This window comes from Streptopelia decaocto (assembly GCF_964273445.1).
Source record: "Streptopelia decaocto genome assembly, chromosome: 4".
Lineage (NCBI taxonomy): Eukaryota > Metazoa > Chordata > Aves > Columbiformes > Columbidae > Streptopelia > Streptopelia decaocto.
The window spans coordinates 12805378-12828146 of NC_138658.1; the positions used below are offsets into that span (position 1 = coordinate 12805378).

At 40.7% G+C, this 22769-nt stretch overlaps 1 protein-coding gene across 2 annotated transcripts in view; it reads left to right on the forward strand.

Moving 5' to 3' along the window:
• The first annotated feature begins 14 nt into the window (after positions 1-14).
• AFG2A (AFG2 AAA ATPase homolog A) overlaps positions 15-22769 on the forward strand; it is a 199364-nt gene continuing 176609 nt past the window's right edge. Inside the window, exons 1-9 of one of the 2 annotated variants that reach the window (XM_082050673.1) lie at positions 15-165; positions 560-684; positions 1925-2082; positions 5148-5206; positions 6312-6947; positions 9134-9263; positions 9902-9958; positions 10825-10948; positions 12180-12435. In XM_082050673.1, the coding sequence (XP_081906799.1) occupies positions 33-165; positions 560-684; positions 1925-2082; positions 5148-5206; positions 6312-6947; positions 9134-9263; positions 9902-9958; positions 10825-10948; positions 12180-12435 (1678 nt within the window). In that variant the 5' untranslated portion in view covers positions 15-32. The remainder of the gene's footprint in view (positions 166-559; positions 685-1924; positions 2083-5147; positions 5207-6311; positions 6948-9133; positions 9264-9901; positions 9959-10824; positions 10949-12179; positions 12436-22769) is intronic. The other variant, XM_082050674.1, reaches the window with a different exon arrangement.

Consider the following 22769-nt stretch of genomic DNA (forward strand, 5'->3'; position numbering starts at 1 on the left):
CCCGGAAGCGCTCAGCGGGGCCGGCGGGCAGCATGTCTGCCGGCTCCAGGAGGAAGAGCAAGGGCCGGGCGGCCCCGGGCGGCGGCGGCAGCGCCGGCTCCCCGCGGGCTCACCCCGCCGAGGGCGGCCCGCTGCTGCTGGGCGTCGTGGACGCCGTGGAGGCAGGTACGGGGGTACGGGGGTGCGGGCGGCGGCTCGCGCCGGGCAGAGGGCGGCTGGTTTAAAAATGAGTCCCGGCAGAGCCGGGTGGGTTCCCGCTTCCCCGGCCCCTCAGGGAGGCGAGGACCGGGGGCGTGGGGTCTCTCAGGCCAGGCCGGCTGAGACCCCGTGACGTTTGTTCTTTATGGCCGTGTGGGAGAGTAGCGGCCGCCGCGGGAGGTGCCGCCGGTGGCTGGAGCCGTGCGGAACCCCCAGCGGGCAGCAGCGTGTGCCGGGGCCGGGCCCGGCCGGGTGTGCTGACTGGGGACTGCGGGAAACACTGATCTCCTCTGACACGTGGGAAAAACATATATATTATATATATATAATATATATTTTTTGTTTCCTCTGAAACCGTTAGGAGATGACAAGGTCCCCCGGATGCTGCGCAGGGCCCTGGCGCAGCTGTCGCTGAGCAGCATGAAGGCCGCAGGCGCCTGCATCGGCCGCCCGGTGCTGCTGGGCGCCGCGGGCGGGCGGCAGGAGGTGAGACCCGGCCCTGCCGGCCCGCGCTCTCCCCGCGCTTCCCCTGTGCTCCTGCGGGGTTCGACAGGCGCCGAGATGCAGTGTGCATCGAGGGAGACTGCCTGTGTGCTTCTCTGTGTTTGCTCTACTGTAGTTAGGTATTTATTTTCAGAACTGGACCATGAGCCTGCACTGTGCCCTTGTGGCCAGGAAGGCCAATGGTACCTGGGGTGTATGAGAAGGGGGTGGTTAGTAGGTCGAGAGAGGTTCTCCTTCCCCTCTGCTCTGCCCTGGTGAGACCACACCTGGAATATTGTGTCCAGTTCTGGGCCCCTCAGTTCCAGAAGGACAGGGAACTGCTGGAGAGAGTCCAGCGCAGGGCAACAAAGATGGTTAAGGGTTAGTTTGCTCCCTTATGAGGAAAGGCTGAGGGAGCTGGGTCTCTTTAGCTTGGAGAAGAGGAGACTGAGGGGTGACCTCATTAATGTTTACAAATACATAAAGGGTGAGTGTCATGAGGATGGAGCCAGGCTCTTCTTGGTGACAACCAATGATAGGACAAGGGGTAATGGGTTCAAACTGGAACACAAGAGGTTCCACTTAAATTTGAGAAGAAACTTCTTCTCAGTGAGGTTGACAGACACTGGAACAGGCTGCCCAGGGGGGTTGTGGAGTCTCCTACTCTGCAGACATTCAAAACCCACCTGGACACCTTCCTGTGTAACCTCATCTGGGTGTTCCTGCTCCAGCAGGGGGATTGGACTGGATGATCTTTTGAGGTCCCTTCCAATCCCTGACATTCTGTGATTCTATGAACTGGAAAAAAAATCCATGCTGCTCATCTTTTTCAGTTAATTTAGAAGTCGTGTGTGAACAAGGGTTATATATTGTATATTATATGTGCACACATGTGTATTTTATTTCCAAAGAAAGAGTGTAGCCCTTTACTCTTCTTTCTTCATTGTTCTACAGCATTTCCTAGTCAGCAGAGCATATGCTTTTGTGTCACCTGCAGAATGTGTAGAATTTTTTTATCTCCTTTGTAGGCAGAATGTAACCTCTTATTTCTTGAAAAGTGTCTTGGATCCTATCTTAGGAACTCAGTGCTACTTGTATCTTGCCCTGTGGCACCCAGTCCTTCTTTCCCCATGCCCATGTTTTTCATAACAAAACATGGATTACTTTAACTGGAAGACTGTGAATGGGGTGGGGGGAATGGGAGACCTCAGCTAACATTTGTTTGCTTTGAAACTCTGCCTAGGTCTGTACGGCTTGGCCCACCACAGGCTTTCCAGGTGGGAAAGTTGGGCTGAGTGAAACCACGCAGAAGAACCTGAAAGTAAATCCCGGTGATGCTGTCACTGTGCAGCCTGTGACCGGTGCAGTCATCCAGGCAGAGGAGATTGATGTAAAGCTGAGGTATGGAACTTGCTATAACCTAGTGACATACCATGAGGTGTCTGCTTTGTGCTGCAGCCTCGTGCCTCTTAGAAGATGCCGTTTTTCTCTCTTGCTTTGATTGAATTAGTACCCACACAAAGTCAAACATGTGCAGGTGTTTGTAGGGTTAAGAGTGAAGTTCAGTAACTGGTGGCTGATTGCTGCTGAGTGCTGCCTCCTGTGTGGGCAGCAGAGTGGCTCAGCTGTTGTGCAAAAATCTTAACTGAGAGGTGGTGCTGGTGTGGGGAATATAATGCCAATAAGCCCATTAGTCTTAAGAGGTCCTTTCGTATTCTTGTAAAGGATGAGGATGATCACTCCCGATAGAGTTGATGTCAGGTTAGAAGGGGCCTGTGTTGCTCCTCCTGTCATTAGGAAATTTACTGCAAACTGCCATCTGAGCAGCTCTTGTTGAAATTCCTGTCGTGGTTGAGAGAACTACTGGCTCACAGTTTGCGGAGAGCAAAGTGGTTTTTTTTAACCACTTCCCTTCAGACCTTCACCTTTGTATATGTGTAGGTTTGTGCTCCACCTTTTATTTACTGGAATCATTTTTTAGGATTGGAAATTCTGAAACATGTTTTTGGTTTTTACTTGAAATTCACCCAAAAGGGAGCAAATGTGCAAATCAAAGCTCTTTTGAAAAATTAGCAGTTTAGCAATCTGATGAATGAATTGCTGTATTTATCATTCTCGTAACATTCCACAGAGTCAGCATTTGGGTCAATGCAGAATCTGATTATAGTTATTTCCTAAATAAAGTTATTCTACAGTTACTTTGGAAAGTGTCCCAGCACTTTAATTTCTATAGATTACCTTCACTTCCCTGTCAAATCTGTGTTTTCAAACCTGGCGTTGTCATTGTCCATTTTAAGGGGGAGATGCTCTGTTCCAGCATACTGGCTCTCAGAAACGTTGGTGAGGCAATCTTACTTTTTGCCAGTAATATCATCAGTTTAGCTTCAATGATAGTTTTACTGGTTGACTTGGCTGCACATTGTATGCTGATGTCTGGTGTCAGCCTGCTGTGCCCTCTCTGCCACTTTTCTCACTAGAAAATGAAAAAATAAGGTATCTTTACAGTGTTTTGCTGTGGCTAATTTAATTCTATAGGAAGTTCTGTTATTGTTACATACCTCTTGGTTGTAGCAGTGGTTGAAAACACTAATTTTGTTAAAAAGCAATGCCACATTAAGTAATTAAGCCTAATCTATTTATATTTTCCCATGCTAATACGCAATGTGTTCTTTCTTTAAAGCTGTGACTTTCACTGAAATATAAAGCTAAGGATGAGGTCAGAGGAATTGTTTGTAGCTTCTGGTTTTTATGGTTACTGTAATACTTTTTGGGGAACTGTTCCACAGTCAGAGGTTTTCTATCTCAGCCAGTCAAGAGTCAGGCTCCTAGGATTGTTGTACGTATGTACCACCGGATTCCAAGTCATATAAGTGACTGTTTTTTCTAGAATTACTCTAGGAGAGAAAACATGAAAACAGTAACTGGTCTGTTTCAAGCCTGCTAATTGACTACAAACCATAATGCCATCCTATTGTGTAAGAATATAAATTATTAAAAGAATAAACAGAAATCCCATTATTCTAGTACTGCCTAGTTTCCTAGATACTTTACAGGTGTAGTTCATTCTCTGCAAATTAATAGCTCTGTGGTGTTGCTTGCATGCATAATTTAGCTTTTTTGTCCAGTTAGAACATCAACCCCAACCTCAGACCCCAGCAACATAATTGAGTGTGTGTTTACTTGTCAGGAGCAGCTATGATTTTTGAGAGGTCTCCTCTAACTTAGCTCAATACCGCAAGTTGCTTTCTTGATCAGTAGAATGGAGAAATGGGTTTTTATTTCTAGGTTTAGAGCTCCCCCCGTTGATCATACTTTCGTTTGCAACAGCCGTAACTGCTTTAAATGCCTTTGGTGCTGCTGCTGTTCAGGTCTCAGTATAATTAATGCTTTTCATCATACAGGTCGAAGTGCTTATAAATGCCATGGACATTCATGTGCAAAACAGATGTAGAAAAAACCTTTATTTTATTGTGAAAACAGAAGGGCTAATCTGTGAGGCTCATACAGATTGGCTGAGGGGGGTAAATCCTGAATTTTAAAAAGGGGTTGTATGGACTTTAACAAAAGGTAGAGCCGCAACTGGAACAGGAAAAAGATTATATGGAAAAAGTGTCACTGAAAAATGATTGAATCACTACATCATTGTACTTTGCAGTGTGTCTGAGGAGCAGGGAGAGTCAATGATGTCTGTGCTCTCAGCGAGCTGTAAATGTGATGTAAAATGTTTTAATATGAAAGACATTCACATGAGACACCTATTACCTGTCATTTGCTCTGGGCTAAGAGCACACGTGTTCAGTCGTGTGCTAAATCCCAGCAATCTGTGTTTGAGAAAATGCCGTGGGCCTGGCCGGGGCTGCTGGGGGCGGTGGCTCAAGCCTTGTCTGTTCCATCACTTAAACTCGGTTAAATGAAAGACTAGAAAACGCATCGTGCGGAAAAGTCGTACTGTTTTGCTAGTGGATGTGCAGTACTTCAGACATGCACAGTTTTGCAAGCACTCAAGGCACCAGTTTAATCTATAAGATATGTGTGTTTATATGTGTGTTTGCAGGGCTGAAAGAGACCTTATCTGTAACCTTTTCATTTCAGTGAATGCAGCAATGAGCATTCTGCATGCTGAGATGAGAAGCATGCATTCCATATTTGTACTCTTAAGAAATGATAAATATAATTATGTTACTATTACATTATTTTGTATGGAAAAATACATCAAAATTAATACGTATACTTCTTCTGTTACTACGTGTCTAATATCTTCAGAAATAAGATTATATAATCTGAAGTCTGTAAAGTGCTCATCCACCTTTTCTGTTTGTGGAATTAAATCATATACTGTAAAACAGGTGATATTTGTCATTCTGGTGCCTTAATGGTGTGGACTCTTTTTTTGGTTTTGAAGTAGTTACCGCTTGGAAAATTTTGTGGTGTGTTGTTGTGTTTGGTTTTTTTTTTTCATACCACAGGGACAAAGATGCCACCATTAATGCCGAGGAAATGTCTGTCTGTCTGCTGAGAAACCTAGGTAAAAGTTTTGTTGCTTTTCTTTTGGCTGTTTAATTTTTGTAGTAGATCATCACGTTTTGGATAGAAAAGCAAACAGTTTCCTCTTACCTTCTTAATCGAGGGCTTATGGCAAAATAGAGGAAGTTATTCTGCTAACACTTCTCTTAGGGATCTCTTTTCTTTGGGCTAAATAGTTTTGCCATGCTATACATATCTAATATGCATTGATCTTGATTTCGTTTCTTCTGTCCATTGTGCATATTGCTGGTTCAAGTTATGGTTGTTTAGCTGGCCCTCTGGCTGATACTGTGATGCCGTTCAGAGTTTACTTGCACTGTGAGAAAAGAGAGCAATAAAAACAGGGCACGGGATATTTATTAACATGAAATCTCATACTCTGAATCTTTTTTTTATGTTGGTGGTAAATAAGCAATATTGCTGTTCATTGTATGGTAGGTATGTATAGATAAGGCAAAAAGCAAGGTAAGTTATTCAAAGTGGTGCTACTTGAAGCACTCACTACAAATTGTTCTACTCGAAAGGAATCTTCTGGTTTAGGGATTAATAACAGTATTGCTACGCTAAGAAGCAGGAAATGTGAACTGTGTTCCAAATTCATGAATTTGGCTGGAAATAATAAATCTTGTTTACATTTTTGTCTCTTTTTTTTTGTTCCTGTGCCTGTCTGCAGGGTGCATTCAGATCACATTTCCTAATCTGTCAACACAGAGGTTAAAACCTTTTTTTTAGGCCAAGACTGTCAAGATGGCCTAAACATGAAATGTTGTGAACATGGCAAACACAATTGTTACTCCTTAAAATACTAATTCCATAATCTCCCTGTGTATGCTGTATGAAATTTAAAAGGCTCAAATTAATGATGAGCTTAGTATTAGATACAAATGTTTATCCAGTACAGTCTGCTTGTGTACAAAAGGATCGTCTGAATTACCTGAAATTACCTTGAAATTGCCTAGATTAGGGTTTTTTGGTTAGGTTAATTTATAATCACTCTTCAGACTTCCTGATTAAGAATTATATGAATGCCTGAATGTTATTGCTGCCAAACTAGACTGAAATTTCATCATCTGTCTTCTTTTTCCTTTTTTAATCCTCTCTCATAGATGGGAAAATAGTTTTGCCAGGAAACCTCTTGGCTTTCACTTTCTATGGCAAACTTTGTAACATCGTGGTGATGAAAGTGAAAGGAACCGATGGTGCAGAGTTGACTGCCCAGGGCAGCGCCGTTCCCAGTGAAATGCCCGAGCCGGACCTTGAAAGATCCGATTTGGAGACAAGTTCGCTAGATTTGTCCTTGCAGCTCAGCAAGATGGACATCGACGGTAGCCCAGAGGTTGAATGTACGAGCACACCAAGCAAACCGATGGATCCAGGTTCGCCAGTTACACCCAGCCCTGCTGTGGCAGCCAGTGGTCAAGACTCTGGTCAGGGAGATGAAACCTACAGCAAGGGAGGTGGTGCAGACCTCACTGATGACCTGGAGCTGGCGGGGAAAGGTGACAGTGAGGGACTCCTGCTAACCGGCAAAACTGGAGCAGTGAGCAGTACAGACACGTTTTATTTCATTTCTTCAAGAACTAGAATCAATTTTATTGAAACAAGGACCAGCGTAGCAGAAGACGGTGATTGTGAGTCCCGAGTCACCTATGATATGATAGGAGGTCTAAGCAGCCAGCTCAGAACTATTAGAGAAACTGTTGAACTGCCCATGAAGCAAGCTGAACTGTTCAAGAGTTATGGTATGATGCTTAAGAGTTGGCTTTCTTCATTTGATATTAGTTTTTCATCTTTAACATGGCTTTTTAAAAAACAAACAACAAAAACCCAAAAGTTATTCTTCCAGGAATATGCACTGAATTTTATGTAACGTTAATCTGGTGTACTTGTGTGTCCAAAAATGTCAAACTGTTTTATGATTATGCTCTATGGGTACTGTGAGGATGTTATGATCAGCTTGTGCGAAAAATAATTGAGTAAGAAAGAAATATGTGTCTCTAAGAAAATTTGGGTATGCATAAGCAGAACTTATTGCAAATAGGAAAGGTTTATATAGTCTGGCATTTGAAAGGTGCAAATGTTTGTGTCTTCGTAAAATTTTAACTTTTTTGGTAGAGTCAACTAATTATTTTTTTTAAGGTGAGAAAAATTCAGATAAGTTCTTCTGCTGTTTTTATCTCTGTGTGTTGTAGGGTTCCTGCAAAATTTTAAGGGAGTGTTTGGGGCTGTTTACTCAAACTTCTTAGTGTGTTTAGTATGGAATTACAGGGTGGAAAAACTAACATGATTACCATTGCCATATATAAAGTTGTATCTAACATATATATGAACTTAGAGGTTATTTGTGACCAAGATGAAACTCTGTACTGTGCATTTATCACAAATGGATATGTACATAAAGCAGGCATGTCTGCTCTTTGTACTGTCTAGGTGTGCATCACTGTGAGACAGGGCTCTTACCTATAAATATTTCTTTCGTATCATGTCTTTGAGGCTTTTATTTCTCTGCCTTACCTCTTCCCACACACATGCTTTAGAGAGGAGGTGATTTCAGTGATCGCTGGGACAATTTCCATGACACGCAGGTGGCTCTTTCTGTGTGTGTTGCTTGGGCATCATTGGCAGGTGTCAGTGGGATGGCGTGAGGTGTCTTCATCCCTATGTGGTCCAGCTCAGTTCGCTGACCTCCAACCTCAGCATCACCGCACGTTTTGTGTTAGCTGAAAGGTTGCTTCAGCATTAGTCCCTAAAGTACCTGATCACATTCTTTGTTATACTAATTACATGAAAGATGATGATATTTCCTCACCAGTTACAAACCTTTAGTAACCGTCCAGACGCTGAGAGTCCTTGTCTGCTGGTGGGAAGCGAGGCTGCGGGTTGAGCTGATTCCTCTGGTGCAGCAGCTCCTTTTCTTGCCAGTACCAGAGACACCACATGAGGGAGCAGCACATGTTTTAATGCACTGTTGTGAAGTAACCTGTCTGTAAAGACGCTATTTCCATCCTCTGTCAGTTAGCAGGTAATTTTTTTCATTTTGAGTATATTAGTTCCTGACAGTCAGGCTTTCTGTCCACTCCAGCTCTATTCTTCTCTGTCACCACGGGAATGTGGCAACCTGCCCTTCAAGCATCATTCCCTGTGTGCAATTGCAGTACCGAACTGATGTTTCTTGGTTGTGTTTCGGGAATACCTTTGTGCCTGGGTCAATCCGTTGTCAAATGCTTGTCTGTTCTTCTTCCTTTCTAATTTTTCACGTTTTACTTTGTGCCCATTTAATTCGGCTTTGCTGCTCTGAAGCTTTTATTTTTTGGCTATTTACCTGGGATCATAATATTACTTCATGCACTTACCTACAGTTTCTGTCCAGTTTTAACTCTACACAATAGTCCCTTGTTCTTCTAGTGTCCCTTATGTTTTGTGCCTGAATAGTTCTGGCTGTTTCAGCTCTCAACATTTGCCATTAAAGAAGCAAATTCGTCATTTTGATGTGTATTTTTCATTTTTTTCTAAGTGTTCTTAAAACAAGCCTTGTAGTAGTTCTGAAATCATTTGGAGTGTTGAACAGATGTGGTTTTCTGATGTTGGGAATTTGTAATAATGATGCAGACCAGTAACGTTTTGGAAAAAAACCCAAACACACCAGAAAGCATAGGGAGAATGATAATGTCAAACTTCTGAAAAATATAGGAATGTAAACAGGATCATTTGGACTTTAAAAAACATAGATGCCATATGAGAGTTGTCTTCCCCCTGAAAGCATGCAATTTTATCAAAATGACATGCTGATTAAAGAAGTTACTGCTGAGGCCAAGTTATAACCAGTAATAACTGGAGCAGTGAAATGTGCAAGTGGAGGTTGTTCAGTCCGGTGTTATTTATCACAACTAACCTTCTCCTCTGTTTGTGTGCCTGTGCTTGTTTAAAGGGATCCCTCCTCCCAGAGGGGTGCTGTTGTACGGCCCTCCGGGGACTGGGAAGACTATGATTGCCAAAGCCATTGCAAGTGAGGTTGGTGCTCACGTTACTGTTATCAACGGTCCTGAAATAATAAGCAAGTAAGTCTACCCAATTTATTTTCATTAGTTCTGTAAAGATGTTAGCCCCAAATCCGTACTGGCATCTATCCACTGGGTGTCCTCCATCCTCCCTGTAGAACTGGCTACGTGCTGTCTGCCCAAGAGTCAAAAACAGACAGGAAAGGGCTCTCTCAAGTAGGGCTTATGTTTCTTCTTGTCATAAGAGGTTCATTGGATTTGGCCAAGAAATTTGTGCAAGGCATGGACTAAATTAAAAAGGGGACTAAAACTGCATCTGCAATTGTGTGTTAGTTCTGCAACAAGAACAGTGACCTGTTAAAGCGTATTTGAAATTAAAAGATGACTGCACAGATTAATGTCTTCAGGGAACCACTTTTTTTTCTTTAAAAATACAGATAGAATTGTTTCTAACAGAGACGAGATAAGCTTTTCCTTTTAACCTTTTTTCTAGTTACAAGATGGTTATGTCTTTGCAAGTGCCCTGTTTTACCTAAATGTCTTGTCCTTGTGGAAATAAAGCTTATTGTAGATTTGCCTGTACTTTGGGACTTGGAAAGGGTGGACTGTGACTTTTTGGAACACATGCCCAGTAATTTTCCAAGTTGCTCAGAAAAGCCCCAAAAATGTTTTTTATTAAAATATTTTAATTATTATAGGTTTTATGGGGAGTCTGAATCAAGATTACGTCAGATATTTGCTGAAGCCTCACTGCGGTATGTTCTTTTGGATAATTTTATTCGTGCTCGCTTATTTGCGGTATTGGTTCTAGTGTTAATGTTCTTTAAGGAAAAACATTTGCAAGAATCTTTGAATTGTAATTTTTTCCTGCAGTGGTTTTTAAAAGGAAATAAATTTGTTTATATAGAGCTTAGCTAGAAGGAAAACAGTGAAATTCTAGTATGCCTATTAAACGCTTTTGGACACTACCCTTTTTAAGGGACTGTTACAGATGGTGCCAAATTGCTCGGTCTCTATCGTTAGCGTATTGTACACTTATTTCAGCAGATGGAAGCGTGAGCCACAGTTTCACCCGGATCCAGATTCTTCTGTCTAGTTTTATCTTTGGAGAGCAAAGTAGTTCTGTGCTGAGACATGGAAGCCAGCTCAAAATGAGCTAGTGTTGGTACTAGGTTGTCTCTGGATCAGGGTGGCATTCTGCCCACATTTGTGAGACCCGGTTAAGGCAGACCTCAGACTTCCAGGTGGTTGTTGTTCATAATACATCAGCAAAGGAATAACACGTCCTTTATTTGTAGAGGTGGCAAATAAAATGCTGTCTTTTTACTTGTGAAGTCAGAATATTTAGTGTTGGGTCTTCAGGTGAGAGTCACAGAAAAGTAGGTTGGTAGGTCATCCTAAAGGTATTAGTTGTCTAATACATTAGTCATTTTAATTATCTCTTTGAGTAACACCATATTCAAGGTTGGAACTTTCAGTTGCCTGAAAGAGTGGGATGCTTGTTAATTTTCATAGGAGCTGGGTGTTTTCTGTAAACAGCTTTGCACTTCTTTGCCTTGACATTTTAAATCTTTCTGAGCACCTTAACATTTCTCCCCTCCCTCCCCCTTTTTTTTCCCAGTCGCCCCTCCATTATATTTATAGATGAGTTGGATGCACTCTGTCCAAAGAGAGAAGGGGCTCAGAATGAAGTTGAAAAGAGAGTTGTTGCTTCATTGCTGACATTAATGGATGGCATTGGCTCAGTAAGTAGACTGCCGTGAGACAATTAATGTGTATGGGGACTAGCTGAACAAAATAATTTTTCTTCTATAATGCAGAAAATAGGCTTATGTGAGACTTTATATAGTAATCTAATGCTTTATTGGGTGCTAAGCAAAAGACATAGGAGGGAAACGTGTCTCCTGATAACTGTCAAATTAAAGGAAAGTAAGTTTTCTTCCATTCACTGTCTTTCCTTTGCCTTTCCTCACTCTCGTAGTTTTGGAGATAAAACTGAAATTTTAGTGACAGCCCAGGTATTTTTAATTGCTCTGAAATCAAAGTTGTCAAAATACTTCTGATGGTATGTAGGATGCGTCATTAAAAGCAACAACAGCTATTTCAAGATTGCTATAGTAATATTTAGGATATAAACAAAAGCCTAGTGAAGAAACAGTAAATTTAATTAAGTATGTTATGGATTACGTCCATAAAGTTTGCCCATCTCCCATCTATTGTTTTCTAATTATTAGCAGAAAAGATGAAAGAACTCTGTCCACAATATGAAAATCAATCTCTGCTGTTTATGTAATCTGCAAGTTTATAATTATTTTCGTGCCTAATAGTTTGAGCTGCACAGTCTGGAGTTGTTCACAGGCAGAACATATTTTTGATGGCAAAGGCTGATGGACATTCTTCCCGGAGAAAGTGATTCATTCTTAAAAAGAGAATGGCACGACAAGAGACCTCTGAACTGATTTTGCCTCACTCTAAAAGTGAAAAAGCAGAGCATGAGGAAATTGGTCAGGATTACTGACCTTACTTTTTCTACTGAACCTACAGGAAGCTTTATAACCTCCTGTCTCTGCTGTTTTTGGTACCTTAAATGATTCGTTTCCCAACCTTGTTTATTCAAGATCCGTTGATACTTTTTTTGTGTGTGTTCTTGTGCCTTTTAGCTTACTTTCCTGAGATAGGAAATCAGGTTCTTGGGGGTTAGAGTGGGAGGCACTGGGATGAGGGAATTTGGAGTGAAGTTTCTCTTGTATTATCTCTATGTACATACAGCCTATAATATTGCTAAATTGCAGGGATAGATTGGGTGGGATCACATTGGGTATATATTATGAAAAGTTTGCTTTGTTCCTTTAGACATAGCATCAGGGTTTTAGCATGTGTAGTAATTGTGAAAAGTAAGCAAGAAGTATGTTTATAACCTGCATGACATTTGATTGTATTTTAAAATTAATATTTTGCATCGTTTGATGTGTTCAGGAGGGCAGCGAAGGGCAGCTCTTGGTCCTTGGGGCCACTAATCGTCCTCACGCACTGGATGCAGCGCTGCGCAGACCCGGGCGTTTTGATAAGGAGATAGAAATTGGGATTCCTAATGCCCAGGACCGTCTGGACATACTCCAAAAGCTTCTGAAGAAAGTTCCCCATTCACTCACAGCAGCAGAGCTGGTGCAACTGGCCGATAGCGCACATGGTTACGTGGGTGCAGACTTGGCAGCCCTGTGCAAGGAAGCAGGTAAGGGTTTGTGTAGCTTATTTAGGATCTTACTTTAGTCTCCTTATTTTGGTTAAAAAAGTTAAAAATCCATAGTCTGTACTAATAGCTATTAAAATAATGAGAGTTAATTAATTTTTATGTCAAAAAAAAAACATAACAAAGCATGGAATATGAGAAACACCTATCTGTTCCTGAGCAGATCAGAAAAACTTTATTAAGTATGAATAAATTATTAATTATATTATGAATATTATTAATAAATTATGAATCGAGTATTAATAGATTTTAAAACCAAATGTTAAGATTAATAACAGTGGGGAATCCCTGTGCCATTTCTAATATAGAAGGTAGCTAGCTGTCCCTCAGCTTACCAGTGGTTTAATGAGTTAACTGGCATATCTCTGAGTTTTTCTGCTCTAGCCTCTGCAGCCTATTCTTTCCATACAATAATCCCAAGTCACTCAGGCTAGAGAGCTTGTCCTGTGGGCCCTGGTTCCCAGGACGTTGAGACTGTTGGCCTGAGTGTGTTTACAGTGGTTTCCTTCCTTGTTTTGTGCCTGTGTGTCATCTACCTGCAGAGGTGGGGCTGTGGGGCTGCAGGCACCTGGGGCGGGTTGTGCGGTGGGGCTGGGAGAGCTGGAGAGCAGCTCACCCTGGGCTGGGGTCTGGAAAGTGTCCCTTGGCCGCCCGTACAGGCCTGAAGCATTATCCGCATATCATGCAGCCAGGGTTCAGTACGTTCCAAGGAATACTTAAACATGAGTTCAATTCTGTTTTCGTTGGATGAAATATTAAAAGTATGCTCTATCAATTTGTACATTTTGCTAGAATGCGTCTACGTGGTTTTAAGTGTTGGATGTTAAATCTGCCCATGAGCAGCCTTTTAAAGCAGTCTAGTCAAAATACGACTCTTCAGCTCTGCTTACGCATATTTGCTCTCCTGTAGCTGGCAAATATATGTTTGCTGTATGTGCCGGTTACTTTTATTTCCTTTGGCACTGGGACAGCTTCCTCTGGCAGTGGCACAGTGCAGTTAATTCTTGCATCAGAATTAGCTATTAGATGACAGAAGTTTTATCAGGGGTGATGGCACCTGGAACAGCAAGGATTTTACCTACCAGTTGCCCAGATTTTTGAGATAGTTCTCAAATGTGCATTTGTGGACTTCAGTATGGATCATGAAGAAAAAATATGTATGGACATGGACTGTTCTTTTTATAGTGCTCTTCTGTTGGCTTTGCTTGTCTTTTAAGCTCTGTTTTAAGTTAGCAAACAGTTTTTTGAAAACAAATATGTACAAACAACAACAACACAGATAAACTTCCTTTTTGTTTTGCTTCCTCTCTGTTTTTGGAAGCCTGTCAGTCTGCATGTGTCACAGTCCTCACATAGTAAATACTTAACTAATGTAATCTAAAACTTTCAGTGGAGTGTGTTGTGGTTTCGGTTCCAAACATGACCCAGCCTTGCGATGCACACATCAATCCCGGGCACTTCATTATCCAGCTGTACGCAGGCAATATTTACCCGCTTCATGAGGGCCTTTTAGAAAATAAATTCTGGATGTTGTGTAAATTGAACATTACGCACTATGTAGACCCAAAACTTCTGGCATCTACCTGCTACTGATTGCAGGACATGCTGTCATCTGGGAGCTTTGCACCCACATCCTGTGCTGGGAAGGAGGGTGTCTCTTTTCTATGGATCTTCTTTCCTGAAGCCCGAATCCATGCTGGTCTATTTCCACGTTATTTGTTAACTTGTAGTGACCTCTGCTGGGGAAAATACAGTCCAGCGTCATTAACTCTTTGCAGTCCACAAGTATTTTCCCTTTTCAAAGAGTTGAAGAAGCATGAGTCAGTCAAAGGATTACTTAAAATGAATTTAAGTTGCTTGTGGTTAAGGAACGTTCTTAGCTGCAGTCTTTTTTCTGGTTAAGCTCTTGATATCTATTTTTTATATTAAGTTTTCAACACCTTGTAAAATATTACTGCTTTCACTGGAGTTAAACTTAGAAAAGACGAACTTTTATATTTCTCCTCAGGAGAGTGGGATTATTCCATGTGGCAAATTTTCCAGTGTTTTGTCTAGTCTTGTTTGTTGTTCCAAGCAATGGGCTTGTATTGCTTCACTTAAGAAACTGTGCCGTGGGCCAAGATAGCTTGCTGTCCAGGAATGCTCTCTGATATTCAGCCTGAGTTTTCCTTGTTTAGTTTTATGCCATTCATTCTATTTACATCCTTGTAGAACATGTTCACTCTCCCTCCTTAGTGTTTACACCCTTCAGATATCTCTAGGCTGTTCTCATGTCCCCTACCTCCTCATTCATTACTGAGCCAAACTATAAATATTTAGCTCTTTTAATCTTTCCTCATAAATAAGTCCTTCCTGCCTTCTGAGAAGTTATGTTGATTTTTCTCTGAACTCCCTCCAGTTTGTCAATAACCTTTTGGTAATGTGGGGCTCAGAATTGAACGTAATAATTTGTATTTATTACAGCGTAAAACCTGATATAGACCTATAGTTAAGACTACTGGTGTGCATTTCTAGACAACCAAAATGCCTAATATTTAGGCAATATCAGAGTTGAGTTCTTTCACAGATTTTAAGGTTACTTGTGTCATTTTCATACATGATGTGTGTATAAATACACGTACAACATGGAAACTAATTCAGAAGCAGAAATTCTGAACTCAGCAATACACATCCAGTTTTCAGTACAAGATTATTGTTGCTTGCCAGTTGTACCGCAGTAGTGGTCTTTGGGAGACTGAGTCCTGGTTACCCCATTTGTAGCTTTAGGTACTTCATACGTGGCTCGAAAGCCTGGAAGTTTATGAGCTAAATATGTTTATATTCTTCATACCAAGTTTAGATAATTTCCAAAGGACTCATCCTTCCTTATCTTTATACTTCAACTCTGTTTTTTTAGCACATGTATAATATTGTGTGTATACTGCTTATATAAACCATGGTGTAGTAATTAATGTCACACAGTAAATGTAGCAATTGTAGGACTATGATGGGCAAATCTTTCACTTTTGCATCTGTAGTCAGGTTTCCTAAATACTGTATTATAAAAGCTTTGATGTTTGTCTTCTATACAATTCTGAAGAACTTGTGTTAATGAAAAGTAAATAGCTGTTGGAGAGTTAAACATAGTCCACCTGTTTTCTTGGCAGAACTTGTTTGTTCTCCGGTGCAAGAATGGCTTAGTGGTTCTCCTGGGGTCAGAGAGGCAAGTTTTCTGTTCTGTTGAGCAACTTTGTGTGTTTTCATGGAAGTCACTAAGAAGTTTTAGGAGCCTTTAATGCTCAGCTTGCACTGAATGTTTTTAGGCCTCTGTTTATTTGGTGTGTACAGAACTGTGGTGGTGTGTGTGCTGGAATGGACAAGGAGAGGAAAAGTGGACAAGACACCTGCAGAATCTTTGCAGTGTGCTCTGGACTTTTCCAAAGGGGGTATTATGACCGAACACCTGTGAAATATTTTTATATAGATAGACATAATCATCAGCTAAGGACATTTTTATTTGATCTGCCGAATTTTTAAAATATTAGTGGATTTTTCTTTCAATACCCTATTTACTAAAGATACAGTTCTAGCCTTTCATAAAACAAAACTACAAAATTATGTGATCGTTTATACAAAAAATGCTAGGTATCGTGAAGCTCACAGTTACTGCTGGAAGAGTTGCCAACAGCGGCAGCCGTCAATTCTCGATGTGTGTCTACCTCAGCCTTCATTGTTGCACAAAGTACTCATATCCCTGTCTCGCATGTTAAGCAAGATGTTGTTTTCCATTTTACAAATAACTAAGAGATTGCTTATGATCAGTCCAGCAAAATTAAAAGTAAAGCTGGTATTTCTAACATGGCAAGCATCACTAGATTACATGCAGTGCTTTTCAGGATAGATACACTTAACCTGTGTTCAAGGTTACATTCTCTGTAATGACTACATTGGAGAAACTGGCTTTTGCTCTGATTCTCTACTGCCAGTAGTGTGTTTGTAATTTCCCCAATTAGCTGCGTGTTGCTTGCTCTTGTAACCTTTCATATAGGTTAACGGCATAGTAAGGAAACCTGTGAATACCTCGGTGGGCACTGGACCACATCCCATGGACATCAGCTTGCACTGGGCTCCTCGTGGGAGGCTCGTGGGGACTCAGGTACCCTCTGAGGGATTCACATGCACAGAATTCATGACAAGAAAAGGATTTAGTTATGTGTGCAGCTGAGAAAGTCAATAAGACTAGGAGAGGTCTACTGCGTCCTAAATTATTTAGTAGACTACATTGTAGTGTGAACAGCTGCATTCTGAGTTGTTTTATCTCAAGTAGAGGCAGTGTTTAAGAAGACTGACTCTGCCATATCCTTGCATATAATGTCAGTGTTTGTATACCCCTAAGATCTTCTTGTTTCTGCTTTAATTAATTGGCCACACAGTCTTTTATTAAATTCCCTTAAAAATTATAATGGTTTTAATTTAACAACAAATATAAGCACTGCACTTTTTTGGAGAAACATATGAAATGTTAATTATGTAGCAGGGACATGAATGGTATAAACTGTACTGAATGTTAGAAGATGCTTAGCAACAAAGGTTTCCAAATATAGCAATTTATTATAAACTTGCCCTTCTATGGCTGCCTGTAGCATTTCAACAGGGTGAATATAAATATAGCTTGATTTCTTCAAGAAGTGGGTTCAGTCATATTGTTTACAGAGAAAGGAAGTATTTGCTTTGTAACTCTTAGAATTTATCTTGAACATCCTTGTTCATTACACATGATTTCAGTGTGCTGATACAAAACACTTGGACTATGATAAGATAGCATCATGAGGAGAGGAAGAATAAATGTCTTTGTTTAAACAGTGGTCTCTCTTGCAATAACATCTATTTGGTTCCAGTAAGGATGTCGTATTGAAACTGAAACTTTGAGACTCTTGTGAAAGAAGCACTAATCGCTTTGTTTTGCAACAAAGTTTTTCAAATTGTCTGATTGTGATACAGTTAAAGCTATCACCTTGCTTAGCCTTTAGGATTATAATGGTTCGCTGGCTTCAGCTGCCTGTTCCAAAAAATGTGATGGAAATAAAGCTTTAGCTGCGTCTTTGACCAGTATGAATCAGTGCTACTCTGCTGAATCGGTGAAGCCACTTGCATAGACGTATGATGTGGTCTGTTGTCTTTTGTTCATAATTTTAAGAGTCCTGTTGTCTAGAGATCTTATAGTCTATGGTATTAATTTGGCCTTTTTATTATCCCTGAGTTCTGATGAATAGTGCAGCTAGGATGAAGAGTCTTTATGCTATTTAGTTGATAGCTCTGAATATGTATTATATGGAGATATTAGATCTGTAAAGCTATAAGTTATTTAGGGGACCCCAAAAAGTTATTTATAAGTTATTTATGGCCCAAAAAAGAGTCTCTGCAATACACTGGCATTATATTTAAAAAAAAAGAAAAAAGAAAAAAAGAAATTAGGCAATTGAAGGGCTGGCTCCTCAGTTTTTTGGTTTTTCCTGTAATTGATGGGGAAGTAAATTTCCCTGAAGCCCAGGAATGTCTCTTTGTTAGACCTGTTTTTCTTCCCCAGCTTCTGCAGTTTTGGTCGCCTGGCCACCTGCAGGAAACGTGAGCTGTTTGGGCTAATGTGATTAACAGTGAGTCTCTGTGCACCCTGAGGACCAGCCTCTGACTGGGCTTTCAATTAGACAAACACTGCGTTCAATATGTGGCTTCTCAGCCTTGTATCACAAGTTTGAGCTCATCATTTCAGCTCAGACACAGTCTGGATGAAACAGCCTAGTGTTAGGGCATCAGGAATATCTATCCTTTCTGTAAGCCACGAACTTTGTGCTTCAGTCTGAACCTTTCCCAAAACAATTTGGACCCGAGTTCTGGTGGGGATGTGCAATACATGTAAATATTTTTCTTGGATTATGATCCTACATGTAGTAATATGGGCTGAAACACTTATTGAAAGTGTAGATTTTGACAAAGGCAGTTGATGACCAAGGCAATGGGATTGTTTGTTTTCAAATTAACTGATTGCAGTTGCAGATTTTAAAAAGAAAGCACTGATTGATGTGCTGTAATTATTTTATTCCCTGCTGGAAAGTGACTGAAAATACCATGTCTGTGTCGTTGTTTTTTTCTTTTATTGTAGCACAGAAAAAGAATGAAACTCTGCTGTTGCAAATGGTCTGGTACTGCATTATCTAACTGAATACTGGTTCCCATGGGAAGGAAAGGCTGCTTGCCTTTTTATAAAAAGGTCATGCAGGTTTTTATATATATATATATATATATATCAATAACATAGATGGTCAATACAAAAAGAATTATTCTTATGGAATTTAGAAGTTTTTTTCAGAAATGGCATAACACTGGATTTTAAAATGCCCTGAGAAGTCCAGACATGATATAGAAGTAATGCTACAAATGAATATATGGACTGGAACATCTGAATTTCCTGATACTGTGTTCCATCATGCTAATTTACAGTGTAACAAGACCAAGAAATTCCTGTCTACATCTTCAGCATTTGTGAGTTTTAAGTTTGTACTGCGTTCTGTCATTTTGAAGCTGTTTTTAAACCAAAGCAATTGACATAGTTTGGCATCTTAACAGGTTATAAACAGATGTGTCCTTTCTTGCACGCACACATAACGAAGCAATGTGGCTTTTTTGGACACACTTTGTAACATGTGGTGTTGGATTCTTTCCTGGAGCATCAACTCAGAATGGTGGCTTTTGTGCACAACTGGCTACATCTGGATGTCACTGAGCAGCTTGAAGGAACGTGCCTGAGACAGAGTGGAGCGCTTGACCTTGTTCTTGTCTGTGGGATCCCTTGCCCTCTTTCTTAGGATTCATCCCCCTACCCCAAAATCTTGACAGAGTCGGAATTGATTTTAGAATTGCTGTATTAGACGTGTAAATTAGTTCAATTACTTTCTCAAGATTCCACAAAAATTATTATTATTTTAGCTGCATTGGGTTAGATTCTCACCCTTCCACTTTGGTTCAGCATCGTTCTGATGCGATTGCAAAATTTCTGAATATGTTTTCCCCTGTGTCTCTGCTGAGTGCACAGATGTTTCCTTAGTGTGATTGTATCCAGAGAGAAAAAGTCTTGCTGTGTTTGCCTCTCTGAAGATACACTGGTGCGCATTATGTTGCTTTTTGTGGTTATTTTTTCTTATATATGATCTTTAGCTTTTTTCTTGTTTGATAATGGTACCTGTTTTTTGATTTTATATGAAAAACATTGCACTTACTGCAGTCAGGGCACACGAACTTTTGGGTTTCATCATAATTAATTTTAAGTATTTGTTTATCTGAAACTGGCTTGCAGTTAATTGGATGATGGGATTGCTGACTTCATATACACAGTCGTGGGTTGAGTACTTAATAGTCTGTTTAGAGCACATCCCATTCTGTCTGCTGATATTTATATAAGCAGGAAAGACTGGATATATTCTGAAGAGTTGATCAGTAACTATTGACAATATTCTAAATTAACCTCCTTGGCAGCTGGAGACCATGTTCTTGCTTCTGCAGCTTGAGTGATACAGAAGGAATGATATTATTCATATGTGGCAATGCGTATAGGGACTTGTGCATTTGAATGGGTTGGAGGTTCAGCCCCAAAAGGAGCTGTGTGGTTTGTGGGGTGCAGGACACCAGTGCAGCCCCACCTGTGTAGGCTGCTGCCTGTCAGTGGCAGCCAGAACATCATTCCTCAGCTTGCAGTTCCTGAAAATTTAGTGTTATGTCATTTTTGCTTAAGAACAGAATGAATTTCTTAGGCTGGGTCATTGGCTGAGCTTTGGCAGGAACAGACAGTTCTGCGTGGTCTCTGTTTAATTTCTAGACCTGGAATCAAAGCCGTGTCGTTAACCCAGCTCCAAGGCGTGTGACATGAGCGACGTGTGTTGGGTTTGGTGTCCCTGGGGTGCTGCAGGCTCTTGGGGTGCTGAGCTGGGTGGGAGTGCTGTGCCAGGCACTGGGGGCCTCCTAGTAACGGGGTGGCCTCAGCTCTGTGTGCAGAAGCTTTGAATGGATGAAAATGATTTGACCAAGACTAAACTGACTTTTGAAGACACTCTGCAGTCCATGATCTTCTAAGTAATCCTATAGGCTTGTTTTTTTTCTACAATGGTCTGAGCTGCTTGTTCCCCTGTGTTGACTTGGAAGTTTTATTTTTATATATATATATATATATACACACATACACATATGTATATATTTTTTAAATTTTGGAATCACATTTGTTTTTCATTTCCTTCTGTTTTGTGTTTTTATGAAGTGTCTGATATTCATTTATGCCACTTTGTGTTTTTGTAGGTAGCATTTAATTTGACACATTTTTTTTCTAGATTAAAATATCTTGAATTTTGGCTAACGTTTCCCTCTCTAGTTCTCTTCAAAAATTGTTTAATCGATTGTTTTGCTCTTACATTCTTCAAGTGACCATAATATGGGAACATCTAGAGCTCAAGTACAGCATCATCAATCTGAAGCAATTATTATGCTTTTTATTTTTTCCTTTTTGCTTTTGTGCTGAGTCTGGTTTCAAATGTAACTTGAACATCAATGGTAATAGACTCAGTTTCAAATACATTTGAGGTGCAGTTCTGCTTGTACTAAAAGTCCATAGGAGTTTTATTCCTCTCGTAGTATGTAGGGAGGGACTGGCCATGTTACGATTCATGTCGCTCCATCTTGCTCTGCTGACTTCAGAACTACATCTGAACTAACCCGCTTAGAGTAGATGTTCATATTCAGGTCGCAAAGTTGCAAGTTTTCTCAGTATCTGGGTAAAAAAGGATGTTTTCCATAGCTGATACTAGTTAATTCCGGGAAAAAAAGCACAACTATACTTCAGCTAAGCTATTTGTGTAGAAGTGATACTATAGGAGAAGAGTTTGATGTTTTCTGACTCCCTGTCATAGTCCAGGCAAATAATTTTCTGGGAATATATATTGGCAAATTTAGGATCTGAAAGCAGTTCTTTCATTTACTTGCTAAAGAATCATAAAAGATGTAACTTAAGAAATGTAACTTAACTTGTATGTCTGTGTTAGTTCTGCAGGAGTAATATCAATTAACTGTTGGCATTTGTATGTAGACTGAATAGCTCCTACTGGGGGACAGAGCTTAAATATCTTCAGGCAAAGTTTTCATAGGTCTCCTGACTTTAACTTTTAGCTATAGTTTGACTTGACAACATTCCTAATTGCAATTAGGCCAGCATTTAGCCACTAACTTTTGCTTCTTGCCTTTCTGCCTTTGCTATTCCGGTAACGTGGCAGTCCTTGTTTTTCTTCAGGGCACATATGACTTGCCCTACGTTAGGTACGCCTCCATATGAGAGCAGGCGAGAAACATGGGCAGTCTGGTATTCCTTATTTCCCTCTTGTTGTCATTGTCTTAGGATAAATGATGTGTGCATACCTGATCTGTGAATAAACTGTTTCCTGTATGAAAGAAGTTTTGAAAATGCAGTTCCTCCTTCCTTCCTTCCTTTCCCTCCCCTGTCGTACCTCTCAGCAACATCTAGTCAGCTCCGTAGACATGTTCCAGCAAATGCCGGAGCTCTTCACAAAGGGCTATAAATCGCGTATGTAATCCCTACAGAAGATTAGTGCTCAGGTTAGCTGAGCGAATTTGCAGTGTTATGGTTACATGGGATTTAAGGGCATTATCTTTCCTGTGCAAACAGCATATGAAAGTTCTTCAGGGATTTTCCCATATAGCACTGGCAGCTAGAGACAGATCGCAGAACATAGCTTCAAGAGCAAAAGCAAGGGTTTCTGCTTCCAGAAATTTTTTCTAAATCAGCATGCATTTCATGTGTTGGTTAAATGAAAAAGAAATAAGGTTAAAAGATATATTTATGAAGGTCTGATCCATGGGTGGGTTTTTTATTCCTTGGTAAATTTGTTGGTGTGATTCCATACTTATTTACACTGGGGAAGGGAAGACAAATAAAAATCAAACAAACCAACACCTCCCTCCAAACTGTAGAAGTTTCTTAGGATGCAAATGGAAGAATACGTGTGAATTTTCAGCCATTGTCAAGGCTGGTTCCTGCCTCCAGGTCAGAGGACATCTTGCTGGTGGTCCACAGACAGCAGGTACTTGCCTGGTGCTGTTGTTCCATTATTTCGTCTGGGGAGTAAAGGGAAAAAGAGGCTTTGCCTCAACACATCCCTGCTGTGTCTCGGTGCTCGTGCCAGCTGCTCTGTTATTGCCTGGCGCTGTCTCACCTCGATGGGCAGGAGCTGGTTTGCTGGGTCTGCGCAGGGTGAAAGATGAGACTGAACAGATGAGGATGT